The sequence below is a fragment of the Cnephaeus nilssonii genome (genome assembly GCF_951640355.1).
Source record: "Cnephaeus nilssonii genome assembly, chromosome: X".
NCBI classification, from domain to species: domain Eukaryota; kingdom Metazoa; phylum Chordata; class Mammalia; order Chiroptera; family Vespertilionidae; genus Cnephaeus; species Cnephaeus nilssonii.
In genome coordinates, this window is record NC_137071.1 from 133,060,035 (window position 1) to 133,078,668 (window position 18,634).

The window sequence follows — 18,634 nt, forward strand, 5'->3', positions numbered from 1 at the left end:
TCCTCCCCAGTCCAGGCTCTGGTTGGGGCATGTGCAGGAGGTAACCAATCTATGTGTTTCTTTCACATCATGTTTCTCTCTGTCTTTCCCTCTCTCTTCCACGCTCCCAAAAAAATCAATGGAAAAATATCCTCAGGTGAGGATTAACAAACAAGTAGATACTGAAAGGATCAAACTGGAAAGTGCTTGATTTTGTCCTTAAGCTTCTTTGCAATTAAGAGTGGCTAACCTGACTGAATGCTAAAGAGAGAGGATGTGCATTGGGGTGTGGACACAGTGCTGTACATTTGTGGTTTTTTTTTTTTTTAGGAATATTTCATTTATTACAGTGAATACAACTATGTGTTTACAACAATCTTGATTTAATCAAAAGCTACAATTTTACTTCTCAGTTCAGCATTAATTCAATGAATCCTAAATCTTCATTCTTTTCGTGTACTTGAAGAAATTCCCATAAACTCTGAACAACCATACAAAATTTTTCAGGTTCACCTGGCTGGCGTGGCTCAGTGGTTGAGCGACCCATGAACCAGGAGGTCATGGTTTGATTCCTAGTCAGGGCACATGACCAGTTTGCAGGTTCTATCCCCAATGGGGGTGTGCAGGAGGCAGCCAATCTATGATTCTCTCTCATCATTGATGCTTCTATCTCTCTCTCCTTCTCCCTTACTCTCTGAAATCAATCCTCCTATATAATAAAAGGCTAATATGCAAATTGTCCCCTCAGGAGTTCTACCGGGAGTTTGATAGCTCGCTATGAAGTGCGCTGGCCACCAGGGGGGGCAGCATGGAACATGGCGGGGGACCAGTGGCAGAGCAAGGGAAGGAGGAGGTGGGGAGGCAGGGAACCTGATCGGCCCTGATTTCCAGCCAAAACTAGGGACCCTACCTGTGCACGAATTTCATGCACCGGGCCTCTAGTTAAAAAAATATATATATATATATTTTTTTTTCAGGTTCCTTAAATAGGAACCCAATTCATGGTGTCTTTAGCCCCAATCCTGACACCCTACCTCCATCCTCATATTCTCTTGTCCCAATTACAGGACTTGTTGTTCAGGTAACACAAGCTCACACCACTCCAGTGTGTGAGAAATTGGCCTTCCAGTCTATATTCCATGATCATACATTTTCTGACCTCTTCTGTTACATTAAAAAATGATTAATCCAAAACAACTTCCTTTTCCTCTATGTGGGCACACTATGACTTTTGTAGGTAAAACTTTATTGGGACACAGGCACACACATTCATCTGTGCATTGTCTATGGCTGTTTGTGAACCACTATGGCACAATGGATTAGGGCAGAGGCCATCCAGCTCTGCAGAGTCTAATATATTGGCTCCCTGGACCTTTGTGGGAAAGGTCTTCTGACCCCTGCCCTAGTCTAGTCTATTACTTTGGGGACCAGCAAAATTACCAATCAACAGGTTGGATTGAATAGTGGGCATCTAGGTGTTTATGTGTGACCTCCCACCACTCAATATATTTATATTTGTTTTTTAATATATTTTTATTGGTTTCAGAGAGGAATGGAGAGGGAGAGAGAGAAACATTCATGAGGAGAGAGAATTATGGATCGGGTGCCTCTTGCATTGCCCCTACTGGGGATGGAGCCTGCAACCTGGGCATGTGTCCTTGACAGCAATCAAACCCAGGACCCTTCAGTCTACAGGCTGACGCTCTATCCACTGAGCCAAACCAGCTAGGGCTATATTTGTATTTAAACCAGAGCCTTCAAGTGAAGGTTTGATCAACTTACATGTTTCAGTTAGAATAATAAAAAGTGTATTTTTACCTTTCCTAAGTCTTTTGTTTGTTTATTTGTTTTACCAATTCTGTCATCCAATATAGGGTTGTTTCAGTGGAATTGTCATTTAAAAAATGGTGTTCTGCCCTAGCCGGTTTGGCTCAGTGGATAGAGTGTCAGCCTGTGGACTGAAGGGTCCCGGGTTCAATTCTGGTCAAAGGCACATTCCTGGGTTTTGGCCTCAATCCCCAGTGGGGTGATGTGAAGGAGGCAGCCAATCCATAATTCTCTCTCATCATGGATGTTACTATCTCTCTTTCTCTCTCCTTCCTCTCTGAAATCAATAAAAAAATTTTTAATGGTGTTCTAATAATTCAGGAGGCCCTAACTGGTTTGACTTAGTGGATGGGGTGTCGGCCTGCGACTCAAGGGTCCCAGGTTCGATTCCGGTCAATGGCATGTACCTTGGTTGCAGGCACATACCCAGTAGGGAGTGTGCAGGAGGCAGCTGATCGATGTTTCTCTCTCATCGATGTTTCTAACTCTCTATCCCTCTCCCTTCCTCTCTGTAAAAAAAAATCAATAAAATATATTTTTTTAAAAATAATAATTCAGGAGGTTCATATTCCCCCCCCCCCCCCATTATGTTACATTGTGTTCCCTGTGGCCATTGCTGCTCCTGATGAGAGACCTCCTGGCACGGGACTGAATGGGCCATGTTCCTGTGGCTCTTGCCAAGGGCCAGCTCAGAGAGCTAAAACATTTTATCCTTGTTTCCCTGGCATGCTGGGTTGTGGGGGACTCAGCAGGGGGTGCATAGGATGGACACAAGGTCAGGTAGGGGGACTCTGGAAAAAATTTTCTCTCTTTGCAAAGACAAATTTAGAATCCTCTGGAGGTATTCTTGGACACTTTCTAGGAAATTTGGCTCCTGTAAAATCTTACCCCATCTGGAAAGACAGAGACTGCTGTTTTGCTTAGGTTTTCAAAATTCTATTGCCAAGGCCTTTCTGAATAATTCCTCTAGGAAGGTGTTAAGGTTTTCCAGTCACTGGTTTCACCCCAGTTTTCAACTCTTTTCAGGACAGTATGGAGTGGGCAAATAAACTTCCAAAAACTTCTCTAGCTAGTGTGGTTCAGTGAATAGAACGTCAGCCTGTGGACTAAAGGGTCCCAGGTTCAATTCCGGTCATGCCTGGGTTGTGGGCTCAATCCCCAGTACGGGGTGTATAGTAAGAGCCAATCCATGATTCTCTCTCATCATGGATGTTTCTCTCTCTCTCTCCCTCTCCCTTCCTCTCTGAAATCAATAAAAATATATTTAAAAGGAAAAGCCAGACCAATTCTGTTTCTTTCAGTCTATGATTTGACATGGAAGTCTCTTTCTTCAGCCATGCTCACACCTTCCTACGTTTTTTTTTTTTTTTTTTCTTTTCCAGCAAGCACAGTGCAGCCTGGATCTTCGACATATCACTGTGGTAGAGCTGGTGGGCGTGTTCCCGACCCTCATTGGCAGGATAGGAGTGAAAATTATGCCTCCAGCCCTAGCTCTGCAGCTCAGGTAGGGGGATGTCTTGTTCTGAAATTTTCTCCCTACAAATGTACATTTTTCTGATCAGGTTCCCTGGTTTCTTTCTATTCAGTCTTGATTCCAGGTAACCTTAAATGTGTAATTGCTTTTATTATCTTCTTTCACCCTCCAACCAAGTGTTTTTGCTTTGTCTTTGTTCTTTTCTCCCCACTTGTTGGGAGTAGGACGGGTTGAGGAGAGCCTTCCCAAAAGATTTCTCTCTCTCCCCACACACCACCAAAAATCTGGATACTTCTCTTATTAAACATATGTGAGAAAATTTTTTTATTTTAAATCCAGATTGTAGTATGTACTCTGCCTCACACACAATTTCAAGATATCTAAACTAAAATAAATAAATAAATCTGGAAAAGAGACCGAGCAGGCTCATTTTATGCATGCTTCTTCTTCTTCTTCTTCTTCTTCTTCTTCTTCTTCTTCTTCTTCTTCTTCTTCTTCTTCTTCTTTTTTCTTCTCCTTCTCCTTCTTCTTTTTCTTCTCCTTCTCCTTCTTCTTCTTCTTTTTGTTAATCCTCACGCAAGGATACTTTCCCACTGATTTTTAGGGAAAGTGGAAGAGGGAAAGAGAGAGAAACATCGATGTGAGAGAAACTCATTGATTGGTTGCCTCCTGCACGAGCCCAAACTAAGGCCCCAGGCCAGGGAGTAGCCTGTAACCAAGGTACATGCCCTTGACCGAATTGAACCTGGGACCCTTTGGTCCACAGGCCCAACACTCTATCCACAGAGCCAAACTGGGTAGGGCTACATTGTTTGCTTTCTTTAGCTTTCTTCATCTAAACGTGTTTGTATTGATATAAAAATCATATTTTTTGCAGTTTTAATTCTAGTGAAGTAGAGTCAAATTATAATGAACCAAATTCAATCCCCTGTGATTGTGCTATCTTGTGCTGGCTACAGAACGGACCAGAATTAGAAAGTTTTGAAACTTACTTCAATCAGCTTCACCCAGTCCAGGCTTTTTCAACCTTTGCATTATTGCCATTTGGCTCTGGATAATCATTTTTTGGGTGGTTGTCTTGTGCATTAGAGGATGTTAAGCAGCATCCCTGGCCTCTACCCCATTGTGACAACCAAAAATATGTCCAGACATAGCCAGATGTCCCCTGTTGATAACCACTGACTTAGATCTAGTGCCTATGTGGTTATGCAAACCTAGTTAGCAAAGTTGGATTGACTCCAACTTAATGCAAAATATCTGTTATCTTTGTTGTAAATGACTTGTAGCAACAATTGGTACATAGCACCACTGCAGGCCTACTGACTTCCTGCCCATTATAATCTAAAGCAATGCTACTCGACCTTTTATGGGCATGCCTGTCATCTGTGGATCTTGCTAATAATGCAGATTCTACCTAATTCAGTAGGCTTGGGGGTGAGTGTGGGATTCTCCATTTCTTCTTTTTTTTTTCAAAATAAAGGTAATCGTTTATTAAATTATTATAATGCTTCCAGCACAGTCTTCATCATTTTACATACTCCATTTCATTTAATCCTTACAACAAACCTCAGAAAGGAGGTAGTATTATCTGATTTCTAGATTCAGGCTTAGAGGCTAAGTTGTTTAAAACCATAATTCTAACCTTTCTGTCCACACCAGCGAATAATGCCCCCCATTCCCCAATAATGGGGTTAGGTAAGAATTCCCACATATGATACTGAAAATGCTTTCTAAAAAGTTATTGTTTGCATAGAGGAGATTCTTGATAAATACTATTTTGGACGAAAAAAACAACCATCAGGGTTCAAACTCGGGTCTGTCAGATGCTCTTAGATGCTCTTACATGTCTACTTATATTGCTTTATAAACATCACATTGGGAAATATTTTTAAAAATAAATCTTTATTGTTGGAAGTATCACATATATCCTCTTTTTCCCCCCATTGACCCCCTCCAGCCCCCCCTCATCGCCCCATTGTCTGTGTCCATGGGTTATGCATATATGCATACAAAGTCCTTGGTTGATTAACTTCCACCCACCCTCCCTCATCTTCCCTCTGAGATTGGGATTCTCCATTTCTAACAAGATTCCATGTGACGGACCACACTTTGTGTAGCATGAGTCTCAAGGCTGATTCAGTCCTTTGTGGTATGAAGCTTTTCTTTGCACATGTTGTCACTATAGGGCTCTGGTTGTCTGGTTGGTCCACCAGAATGCTTGGGAGTCAGGTTTGACATATTTTCTCTCTCTCTCTCTCTCTCTCTCTCTCTCTCTTAAAATATTTTTATTGATTTCAGAGAGGAAGGGAGAGGGAGAGATGGAAACATCAATGATGAGAAAGAATCATGGATTGGCTGCCTCCTGCATGCTGCACGCTAGAGATCAAGCCTGCAACCGGCCATGTGCCCTTGACCAGAATTGAACCTGGGACCCGTCAGTCCACAGGCCAACACTATTCACTGAGCCAAACTGGCTAGGGCTTGACATATTCTCTCTTTTTTAAAAAAAAATATTTTTATTGATTTCAGAAGGGAAGGGAGAGGGAGAGATAGAAACATCAATGATGAGACAGAATCATAGATTGGCTACCTCCTGCACGCCCCCTACTGGGGACCGATCCTGCAACCAGGGCATGTGCCCTGACCTCAAATTAAACCTGGGACCCGTCAGTCTGCAGACCTACACTCTATCCACTGAACCTAATCAGCTAGGGCTTGACATATTCCCCTCTTTTTCTGCCCTAGGCTGTTGCTGCGAATCCCGCTCTACTCCTTCAGCATGGTGCTGGTTGATAAGCATGGCATGGACAAGGAGCGCTATGTCTCCCTGGTGACCCCTGTGGCCCTCTTCAACCTGATTGACACATTCCCACTGAGGAAAGAGGAGATGGCCCTGCAAGCGGAAATGGGCCAGACGTGCAACACCTGATGTGATGGTTCCTCTCTGTGTAGTCCCTCTTCTTTTTCTACATAGTGCTCGGCACCCAGAAAGTCCTTAAACATATCCTTGATGTACAGATTTTTATTTGTAATTTTTTAAATTCTATTTTATTATGACCTTTCTTTGCACTTAAAAATTAGCACGATGCTTTCTGTACTTTGACATTTTCCAAAAAAAGACATGACTATATTTACTATTTCTAACTTTCTTTGCTCCATGATGGGCTGGTTAATTTTAGAAAGCACAATCATGCACATGCTTTTAATATGTTATTCAATGTGACAGGTAACTTTTCTTTCATCATTTTTTATATAAAATTTTTACTAATAAAATATTTTGGAGCAAATTTGTTAAAACTCATTTTATTTTTCAAGTGCACCAGCCATACTTAGTGTGGTCAATAGTTTTAGGCCTGAAAGTTTGCCAGGCCACTTTGTCTGCAGCTGGATGTCCCCCTTGCTCTTCAGCGACACCCAGATTTCTAAAGAGAGGCCTCCCTAACTGGAGGGATGGAAAGGAAGAAGGCAGACAAAGAGAGCAAAGGAATGCCTTTCCTGCTGTCTGCCCCAGGATTCTAGCAAGAGATCTGCCCATTGACCTCTGAGAACCCACTTCCCACTCAAAGGTCCCCCTAACAGGCCCTGGGCAAACCCAAAGCCACACACACACCTCCGCCTGCTCTAGCACCACCTGTGTTTTTCTTTTCCATGCCATTTTTATTATGTATATAGTCCAACCTTAGTGATGAGTCAGCTCTCATAAGAAAAACCAAAAATTTTTGCTATAGTGCCACATTCTAGAAAACAAAAGAAAGGCTCCTAACGACTAACCTGTTGAATTGTTTGAATAAAAGTAAACAAAGCTTTACCTAAATAAGAAAGGTGTTCTTGCCCTAGCTGTTTTGGCTCAGTGGATAGAGCATCGACCTGTAGACCAAAGGGTCCCGGGTTGGATTCCGGTCAAGGGCACGTACCTTGGTTGCAGGCTCCTCCCCAGCCCAGGGCCCTGGTCAGGGCATGTGCAGGAGGCAACCAATTGATGTATTTCTTTCACATCAATGTTTCTGTCTTTCCCTATCCTTTCCACTTTCTCTAAAAAGCAATTGGAAAAAATATCCTCAGGTGAGGATTAAAAAACGAAAAAAAGAAAGAAAGATGTTCTCTACTTCAAATGTGAGAACAAAGGTATATTATATCAATCAATATGAAAAATCATGATTATATGGTATTAAAATACAAAAATGCTAATCTCTAGCACCCAAACCCAAAGACATGAACTATTGCAATCTAACTGATAAAAAATTCAACATAGCTATTATGAAGAAATTCAATGAGCTATAAGAAAATTCAAAAAGGCTCTTCAATGAACTTGGGGATAAAATTAATGAACAAAAGGAGTACATTACCAAAGAATATGAAATTCTAAAAAATAAAAAAAATAGAAATTCTTGAGCTGAAGAACTCAATAAAGGTGATAAATTGCATTAGAAGGCATTGGAAATAGAGCAGATCAGATGAAAGAGAAAAAAAACCACAAGATCAAGGCTAGGAATTTAGAAATAATTCAGGTGGAAGAAAAACGAATTCAGATTTTAAAATAGTAAAGAAGCCCTATGAGAACTATCAGACTTGATCATAAGAGTAAACATAAGATAAATAGGCATACTAGAAGGAGAATAGAGGCAGAAGGGTGCAGTGAGTTTATTTAAAGAAAAAAAAAATTACTGGGGTACTTCCCAAATCTGGTGAAGGAAGGTATCTACAAGACCATGTAGCTAATAGAACACCTTTTTATCTCAATGCAAAAAGACCTTCTCCAAGATACATTATAATAAAGTTGTCTAAATTCCATGATAAAGAATTTTAAAGGTAGCTAGTGAAAAGAAGTCAGTAAACTATAAAGGAAACCCTCAGGCTATCAGCAAATTTCTCAGAAGAAATTCTTCATGCCAGGAGAGAATGACATATTCGAAGTATTGAAAGATAAAACTGTCAGCCAGTAAGTACTCTATCTGGCAAAGTTATCCTTCAGATATTGAGAAATAAAGGCTTTCCATGGCAAACAGAAGCCAAGGGAGTTCACTTACCACTACACCTGCCTTGCAAGAAATGTTTAAAGGAGCTTTTCAAGTTGAAACAAAAAGATAAGAGTACACAAAATTCTGAATAAGGTTATAATTAGAATCAGAAAACTTAAACTCTATTTTAGAATAGTAAATTAAACAATTATTTCATAAAGCTCAAAGAAAAGAGCACTAAAAATAGCTATGACTACTATAATTTGGTAAGAAAGTCATAGCATGAAGAAATAATTTGTGATATCAAAAATATAAATGTGGAGTGAAAAGTAAATGAAGATAAATTTCTATCAGCAGAAAAAGGACTATTTTATTTATTAAATGCATTATGTGAACTTCATGGTAACTACAAACAAATATCTAGAGCAGAGACACAAAACATAAAAAAGGGAAATCACCATGGAAAACCATCAACTTGCCCTGACCAGTTTTGCTCAGTGGATAAAGCGTCAGCCTGTGGATTGAAGGGTCCTGGGTTCAATTTTGGTCAAGGGCATGTACCTTGGTTGAGGGCTCAAGGCAGCTGATGGATGTTTCTCTCTCATCCATGTTTCTAACTCTCTATCCCTCTCCCTTCCTCTCTGTAAAAATGAATAAAATGTATTTTAAAAAGGAAAACCACCAACTTACAAATGTAGACAGAAACAGAAGGAAAAAGAAGCAATGGATAGACAAACAAAGTAGAAGGCAAAATGTAAAATGGCAGTAGTAAATCCTTACATATTAACAATCACCATGAAGATAAATTAATTAAACTCACTAATAAAAAGTCACAGAATGGCTGTATGGATTTTTTTAAATGATATAACTATATAATACCTACAGAAGACTCATTTTCAGCTCTAGAGATACACATAGGCTCAAAGTGAAGGGATGGATGATATTCCAAACAAGCAGAAAAAAGAAAAAAAGGTGAGCTTAGCCATGCTTATATCAGACAAAATAGATGGCAAGCCAAAAATGGTAACAAGAAACAAAGAAGATCAGTATATAGTTATAAAATCATCAATACATAAAAAAGATATAACAATCAAATACCTGGGTTCTCATTTTAATAGAGTGGCCAGATAGCCTAAGACAGGAAAATGTTCTTTGCTGCCATCTTGTGTGCATATTGGGAATAACACATCAGTGATGGTCACTAGGAAAAGATTTTGTCTGCTGCCATCTAGTGTACATCTAGAAAAAACAGCTGACAAACTAGGTGGGACATCTGATATGAAACTGTAAGCTGAACCACTACTGCAGATATCATACAGTTTGGAAATAATTGTTAAAGGAATATTATTCCAGTTAGAAAGATGTACTGTATCTAGAAAAAGAAACTAAAAGTGCCAGAAATGACTTCCTGGCTGGTCACTGTCACAAGAGGCGGCTACTATAGCAAGAGACAGCTGCTATCCCGACAGGCAGCTACCTAACCAAGCACTAATGCAAGAGGGAGGCACAACAAATTTGGTCTCCCTTAAATCTGGAGGAATTGGAAGCAGAGGTAGAGGCATCTAATCCAACTAGGAGAGGCCAAGGAGACCCCTGCCCAGCCCCTCCCTGACAGGTGGGCACGGAGACTGTATGGGAGCTGCTGCAGTGATGGGAGCCCACTACCCACCGATGCCTCCTGTCATGTGCCCAGCACACTCTGGGTATAGACAGTCCTGCTATTAGGATCTTTATTTTAATGAGACCAAGACATCATTCCCTATAATTATCACCTTTGGTTCAATATTTTCCTTAACATACGGTAAATGGGAACATGACTCCTTCCCATGCTCCAGCTCCCTCTCCCACCTTGTGGGAAGACAAGAAAACCATCAGTAAGCAGACTGTGAGACCTTGGGAGCCTACCCATCTCCTCAGTCAAGAAAACAGGTAGCAGTTTTGATCTCACGTGGTTTGCTTGAAAACACATCCCCTTCCACTGCATAATCTGTTTTTATGTGTTTTCTGTCCTCTATAAAAGCCTGTGTTGGGAAAGTCTAGGTGGAGGCAAAGCCTGATTGGATTTAGTGGTTCAACTTCATCAATGGCACCTAAGTCCTAGTAAACCCATGTCCTGGTGATTTCTTTGGAATCCAAGAACAATACACCGAGTTTTTCTGGGACCTCAGAACTTTGTATAACAATATATAGAACCAGCTAATGTATACACTCAGCTAGTTCTTACTTTGCCAAGAATTATCCCCTAAGAGACCTGAAAACAAGATTGCACAATTTTCATGACAAAGGCATAGAATGAGTATGCTAATTAAGAAATGAGCCCCTGGGGATGAGCTGGAGGAGTGGAGGATGGCATCAGCTCTGGGAAGCCAGCAAACAGCAGAGGGCCTTGAACCTCAAGACAGGCAGCGTTCAGTGGGCCACCCCTGCTTTCCTGGGTCTCTCCCACCCTGGCGTACCAGGCATCAGAAACTGAGCTCTTAGCCAGAAGTTAGGAAATTTAGATCTGGTCCCAGCCTATCTTTACTTGGGAATGTTATTTAAGCTCTTCATTGAAGCATCCATCTTATATGAAAACTGCTGTTTGAAATTTTAACCCTGCTGTTTGGCTTCTGTAAATTCTTGCTTGCTAAAACTACTCCCACTTCAGAGAGGCTATTGAACCTTCCCCAGACAAGGTTATCAGTGCTGGTGCCAGGCCAGGCAGCTGGTTGAGGTCTCAAGGCCCCAGCACATAGGGGCTCTTTAAGAACTTGCAAAGTGGGCCGGAAACACTCCATATTTGGGAGACAAAGAAGGTAAAATCATATAAATAGGGAAAATTCCTGCATGTTGGGGCCCAGAATTTGAGAGACATTTTCCTCTGGACCTGCGTGTAATAAATGTAACTCCATCTCTCTGGTATTGCTTTGTTCTTCTTCGGTTTTCTGTAACATTATAACATAGTTTCCTCATCTGTAAAAATAGGTTAATTATGCCCAGCCTTTCCACTTTCTAGGACTGTTATGAATCAAATGGGATAATGCATATGGACTGTAGTAGGGATTAACAGGCCAGCAGAGGACATTTGGCTCAGGCAGATTAGAAAGACCCGAATGAGAAAGTGGCCCCAGCCTCATTTCATGGAACAGCCTTTGGCCACCCTATCCAGACAATAGGAGGCAGCAGCATCCGAGGGTGAAACAGTAGGCCAATGATAACAAAGGCCACTTACAGCCCTCAGCTCCCTCCCATTGCAGTTTTGGCGCATAAAAATCAACCCCAATGATAACAGAGGCTGAGTCCGAACCTTCCCTGCTTGTGGCTCCATCCCCATTCCCTCTGTTAATGTAAGAAAACATTCAAACCTGTAAAGAATTTTTGTGAGTTTATTTGAACCAAACTGTCGACAATTGTCAGGAAGCAATATTTCAACAGATTGTGATAGTGCTCCAGAGAATGGTGGGTTTTCCTCTTTTTATACATTGCAATCAAAGGAGGTACATAGGTGGGTTACATGAAATCTACTGATATTAGATTAGATTGAGGAGACTAAAAGGGGTAATTCCAATGTAACCCTCATATTTGGAGGTTAGTGATCTGAATCCAAGCCGGTAAGCTCAGTTTGGCGGGGCTTGTGTTCAGCTGATCGAGGGCCCAGTCCACAACCAGCACGTCAGATGCCTCTAAGGGAGATTCGGGGTGCCAAAGTAGTTGGCAAGGATGGGACTTTGCAGGAGGGAGGGCCAGTCTATTATTATCGGCCCTTTACCACCAGTGACATCTTGAATTGGAAACATCACACCCCAGCTTATTCTGAAACACCTCAGGCCATGATAGACCTTCTAGAAATGATCTTCCAGACCTAGGAGCCCAACTGGGTGGACTGCAAGCAGCTCCTTTTCACGTTCTTTAACACTGAGGAGAGCATGAGAGTAGCAACAGAGGCTCGGAAGTGACTCCAGACCCAGGCCCCAGCAAGAATATTAGATACAGACAGATGGGCCAGGAAGGCCTTCTCAGATGAGGAAACCTATTGGAACCCAAACTCAGAAGATGGAAGGACCGGGCTAGAAAGATATCAGCTGGCCTTCCTCCAGGGGGTCAGGGCCGGAGCCAAGAAGCCCACCAATATGGCTAAAATCTCTGAGGTTTTCCAGAAGCCTGATGAAAGTCCAGCAGCTTTCTGCCCCGGCCAGCGGGGTCTTCTAACGGGGGTACCGAGGCGGCGCACCTAAGAGAATGAGAGACAGACAAGGGACGCAAAGAATGGAGGCAAGACAAACGGGTTTCTGATCAAGCCTCGAAATTTTATTCTTACAGTGTTCCTTATATGTGGTTTCTAGAAGGGGAGATGCCTAGGAGGGGTGGGGGCTGAGCGGGTCATGTGGGCTTAGATAATTTGGCTAAAGTCGTAAAGGGTGCTGACTATAGATAAAGGGTGTGGCAGTTGAAGGGCAGCTATGCAAAGAATGTTTTGTCCTTAGGCATGAGGAAGTAAGTCTGTGGCGAGGACCAAGTTTCCATGAGGTTCTGTTTCATTAGCTTACTGAAATAATGTTAGAATTAATTTGTGATTGACTCTTGGCTCCTGACAGCTTTCTATGAGAGACTATGTGAGGCATACCGGATCTACACCCCCTTTAGACCTGAGAAAATCAAACCATGGTAAATGCCATTTTTGTAGGCCAAACCTAGCCTGACATCAGGAGAAAATTACAGAAACTAGAAGGGTTTGCAGGAAAGAATGCTACAGAACTGCTAAAGATAGCTAACAAGGTTTTCATCATTGGAGACAGTGCGGCAAGGAAGGAGGAAGAAAAGAGAATACAAAGAAGGGCCAATATAATAGCAGCAGCTTTTAGAGGCTCAGGCTCCCAGACAGATCAGCAAGGATACAGACCAGGGGGGAAAGGAAGAGCAAGCCTGAGATGAGACCAGTGTGCCTATTGTAAGGAAACAGGACACTGGAAGAATGAATGTCCCAAACAGCAAAGTAAAAAGACTGGGCCCCCTTTTCTGCCCAGTTGCTATCAACCAGAGCCACCTGAAGCAGATTTCATTGGGCTAGCAATGGCTGATTCTGACTAGGACAGACTGGGCTCACTTCAGCTAGGCCCCCACAAGCCCATGATCAGAATGAAAATTGGGGGCCAGACTGTGAACTTTATGGTTGATATGGAAGCTGAGCACTCAGTAGTCACTCAGAAAGTAGCGCCTCTCTCAGGAAAGGAGGTCACTATTATTGGACCTACTGGGGACCAGACCCATAGACCATTCTGCCGCCCTCGCCGATGCCAACTTGGCAGTCACCAAGTAACTCATGAATTCCTGTACTTGCCAGACTATCCAGTGCCTCTAATGGGTAGAGACCTTTTAGCCAAAATGGGGGCAGAAATCACTTTTGCTCCAGATGGCTCAGCACAGCTTCACCTAGGTGAGGAGACCTCCCCAATGATCCTGTACTTAGCAGTGCCAAGGGAGGAAGAATGGAGACTTTATACCCCCCAGACAAAGGTCTCACCATTAGAACCTGAATTAGAGAAAGAATTCCTGCTGATCTGGGCAGAAGGGAATCCTCCAGGCCTGGCTAAGGACCATGCCCAGGTGTAATCAAGTTAAAGCCTGGGGCACAGCCTGTTAAAATCCGCCAATATCCAATTCCAAGGGAAGCATGCCTAGGAATCCAGATCCGCTTAGACTGGCTGCTTCAGTGGGGACTTGTTAAACGATGCAGGTCTCCATGGAACACGCCTCTCTTGCCTGTCAAAAAGCCTGGGACTAACAACTACTGACTGGTGCAGGATCTACAGGCTATTAATGAGGCTGTTATAACCCTGCATTCAGCACTGCCCAACCCCTACACTCTTCTGGGACTCATCCCATAAGAGGCGGAATGGTTTACATGCCTAGATCTGAAAGATGCCTTTTTCTGTCTTCGATTAGCACCTTCCAGTCACCCTCTCTTCACTTTTGAATGGGAAAACCCAACTACAGGGGCCAAGGAGCAGTTCACCTGGACAAGACTGCCACAAGGCTTCAAGAACTCCCCTACTCTTTTTAGTGGAGCACTAGCATCTGATCTGTCTAAGTTCCCAGGACAGGACTTGGGGTGTGTTCTACTCCAATATGTAGACGACCTCCTACTGGCTAGCTTCACAGGAGCTCAGTGCTGGGAGGGAATACGAGCCCTTCTGAGACTATTAACTGAAACAGGTTATCGGGTGTCTAAGAAAAAGGCACAGATTTGTCAGAAAGAAGTCAAGTATCTAGGCTTCTGGATCACCCAAGGGAAACGAAGGCTGGGGACTGAAAGGAAGCAGGCAGTATGTGCCATCCCAGTCCTTAGTACCCAGCGGCAGATTCGGGAATTCCTGGGAGCGCAGGATTCTGTCAAATTTGGATCCCAGGGTTTTCAGACCTGGCCAAGCCTCTCTATGAAGCTTTAAGAGGAGACGAGAAGGCACCCATCGACTGGGGTCCCGAACAGGAGAAAGCCTTCATCACCATAAAGGCAAAGCTAATTGAGGCCCCAGCTTTAGGGCTACCAGATGTGACGTGATACTTTAATCTTTTGTTCACGAGAACAGCGGGGTAGCCCTAGGAGTTCTAACCCAGGAGTTTGGACCCTGGCAAAGACCAGTAGCCTATCTCTCCAAGTGGATTGACCCAGTTGCCTCCGGGTGGCCCCCGTGCCTCAGGGCCCTTGCAGCCACAGCATTATTAGCCAAGGAAGCGGATAAGCTTACCTTAGAACAAAACTTATATGTAAAAGTACTTCATGCTGTTGTCACCCTGATGGAAGCAATGGGGCAGCACTGGCTGACTCATGCTCGAATGACTCAGTATCAAGGGCTGTTATGTGAGAATCCTTGGGTATGATTAGAAGCAGTGAGAACACTTAATCCTGCCACCTTTGTAACCATTGCTGAGGGGGCCCCTGAGCATGATTGCCTGGAAGTCCTAGAGGAGGTTTATTCCAGCCGGCCAGACCTAAGGGATAGGCCCCTGCAAAACGCAGACTTGGTATTGCTCACAGATGGCAGCAGCTTCTTAGATGAAGGAAAAAGACGAGCCAGATATGCAGTGGTATCAAACTTTGTGACAATTGAAACACAGGCCCTGCCTGAAGGATGGTCAGTGCAGAGGGCAGAACAGTGGGCCCTAGGAAGCACCCTAGAACTCAGTAAGAATAAGCATGCCAACATCTACACCGACTTGCACTATGCCTTTGCTACCCTGCATGTCCATGGGGCCATACATAAGGAAAGGGGGCTCTTGACAGCAGGAGGAAAAGGACTCAAAAATCAGAATGAGATTCTAAAGTTACTAGAAGCAGTCTGGGAGCCTAAGAAAATAGCCATCATCCATTGCAAAGGTCACGAGAAAGGGAAAGACTCAGTGTCAGAAGGAAACCAGCGCGCTGATGCTGCAGCCAAGCTGGCTGCTAAAGAACAAGCAACACCAGCATGGATCATGTTGTCCCCCGAATTACCTGAACCTCCAAGATACACTCCTCAGTAAGAGAGATGGTCCCTGGAAAGAAGGGGGCAAGAGAACAATGGAAGGCTGGTGGATACTCCCAGATCATAGGGTCTATGTCCCAGAACAATTAGCACATAAGGTAGTCCTCCAGCAGTATGAACTCACTCATTTAGGAAAGACTGCCCTAGAAGCTTTATTAGGCAGATACTACCTAATTGCCCATCTACCCTCCTTGTGTGCCTCAGTCTCTCAGCGTTGCCTCCTCTGTGCTCAGAACAATGCCAAACAGGGTCCTGTGGGACCAATAGGAGTTCAGCGCTGTGGACAAGCTCCTTTTGAGGACTTAGAAGTAGATTTTACAGAAATAGGGCCTATCAGAGGGAATAAATAACTGCTAGTCTTTGCACCTTTTCAGGTTGGGTCGAGGCATATCCCACTCATACTGAAAAGGCGAGAGAAGTCACTAAGGCATTGCTGAAGGATATAATTCCACGGTATGGAATGCCTCTGACCATAGGGTCTGACAATGGCCCAGCCTTTGTAGCAGAAATAGTACAACAGTACAACAGGTAGCCAAGGCTTTAGGAATTAAATGGAATCTACATACAGCTTACAGGCCTCAGAGTTCAGGGAAAGTGCAATGCATGAACCAGACTCTAAAGCAGGCTATGGCTAAGCTATGCCAAGAGACAACCTTACCCTGGACAGATATCTTGCCTCTTGTACTCTTGTGGGTACGCTGTGCCCCAAGGGCCAGGGTAGGTTTCTCTCTCTTTGAAATTCTATAAGGTAGACCCCCTCCCTTAATTCGGCCAAAGGGAGATTTGGGGGGAAATAGGGAACTTAGAAATCCAGAAACAACTACAAGGACTTGGAAAAACTGTCTTTGAGGTCCACAGGTGGGTTATTGACCGACTACCCATCTCTCTAGGAACAGCTGTACATCCTTATAAACCTGGAGATCAGGTTTGAGTAAAGGACTGGAAAAAGGAGCCCCTCAAGCCTACCTGGAAGGGACCCTATCCAGTCATATTAACCACCCCCACAGCTCTTAAGGTTGCAGGACTGAATACCTGGATCCACCACTCCTGGGTGAAGGCAGCCCACCAGCCAAGTGACATCCAGTCTGAGTGGAAGGTGACCTCTGACCAGAAACACCCTCTGCAGATCACCCTCAAGAAGACAGCAGACCTGGCCAAGCAACCTGCTCCAAGGAATTCAGATAACATCCTGCTGAAATCTCCCTAAGACTAATCTTTCTTTCTTATCTCCTCCTAACGTAACATGCTCTAGTATTTTTGGATAATCACTGGTTTTATCGAATAATTCTTATTTTGTCTTTTTATGAGTGCCAGTGGAATCCGAGACTAGTATCAGGAGGAGAACTCATCTGGTCTTGCCGGGACACAGAAGCACCATAAAATTTCTGCTCCCAACACAGCAAGGAAACAAAGGCCTTATTATAAATTGTTGGATTACACCTTGTCATGCCATCCTTTGTTCCTTGCTTAGAAACTCGCTACCCAAATATGCTAGACCTGGTAGTCCACGAGAAAACCCAATCAAGCCAGATTTTTGTTAGCTATACTTATCAGCCTGCAGCATGTTACAACTCTACTACCAAATGCACGTGGGGAGGGGGGAATTGTATTGGATGGAAACAAATAATAATAGGACCTGTCACGGCCAATGTGCAGCTAACTAATGTTGCTCCTATTTGTTTCAGCAGTACCCAAGGCCAACATCCAACAGGTCACCTCCCAGATGAACTATGCAACTCTACCCCCAAGGCTGAAAACACCACCTACCCCTGGTGCCCCCTGCAGGAACATTCTATGCGTGTCGGACCACTGCTTACCTCTGCCTGCCTGCAAACTGGACGGGAATGCCTTTAAACTTCAGATGGTCCTACAAACCAGAAGAACTCCCTACAAACCCCTCTGATAGGAAGAAGCAGGATACTAACCCCTTGGTCATCATCCTTTTCCAGCAGGAAGTAGCTAAGAGTGGTCGTCACCCCTGTTCACCATAACATCCCATGGCCGTTGCTCCAAAAGGCTAAAAGAAGCTTGTGGGACATGGGGGGGGGGGGGGGGGGGACTGGTCTTTCAAGGCGTGTCAGGCTATAAAAACTGTGAACAATGCACTGCCCTGGGGGGTGGGAGGGTCATTATCACTGGCCCCAGGACAGATCATCAGATATGGCAAGGGGACCCCCGACACCTGGGGGCCTTCCTGTAAGCCCACGAAAGGGGGCAGAACCATATCTGCAAGAAAAAGACCCAAGAAGGTTATAAAAAGTGAAGCCCTCTGCATGTTTATTCCCTCTGATTTGGAAATTATTCCCGGAGTCCACTAGTGTTACGGGGTCCCTCCCTTTCTCTAGGAAGTGTACTTGGTATTTCTTTGCTCTTCTGCAACACTGGTGCCCAAGCACATTAGGTTGTGCCCCAAGGGGTCCAGAAAAAAGGAACTTACAAGTTACCCAGATATTTCAAGGATACGTTATTATTAATAACATATTATAGATGCAAACAGACAGATAAGCTCAGTTAAGGTAAAGGTTGACCTTGTCAGTGAAGATACAGGCCTAGGATGTAACTACCCACTATAACTGCTTATAGTTAAAGTTTCATTTCAGATCATCCTTTGTGGTTACATTAGGGGTTACATTAGGTCCCTGAGCTTGTCAGGTTAGCATGTGGCCCCTTTCATCCACACCTCTAATAAACTCCCCTCTTACTTGCCCCTGCATCTGCCTAATCCCTTGAGTGACTCCAATCTTACAGGGATAAAGTGCTCTCAGCATAAATATCAGGTAACATTACCTGTGTTATCGTAAGAAACATTCAAACCTGTAAAGAATTTTTGTGAGTTTATTTGAGCCAAACTGTCAACAAATGCCTGGAAGCAAAATCTCTTCTATAGAGATAAT

At 43.6% G+C, this 18,634-nt stretch overlaps 1 protein-coding gene across 3 annotated transcripts in view; it reads left to right on the forward strand.

Moving 5' to 3' along the window:
* The window catches only part of SRPX (sushi repeat containing protein X-linked), a 97,441-nt gene extending 90,882 nt beyond the window's left edge, over nucleotides 1–6,559 (forward strand). For 2 of the 3 annotated variants that reach the window (XM_079765824.1, XM_079765823.1), the window contains 2 exons: nucleotides 3,189–3,310; nucleotides 6,026–6,559. In XM_079765824.1, coding sequence (XP_079621950.1) covers nucleotides 3,189–3,310; nucleotides 6,026–6,209 — 306 coding nt within the window. In that variant the 3' untranslated portion in view covers nucleotides 6,210–6,559. The remainder of the gene's footprint in view (nucleotides 1–3,188; nucleotides 3,311–6,025) is intronic. The other variant, XM_079765825.1, reaches the window with a different exon arrangement.
* The last annotated feature ends 12,075 nt before the right edge of the window (nucleotides 6,560–18,634 follow it).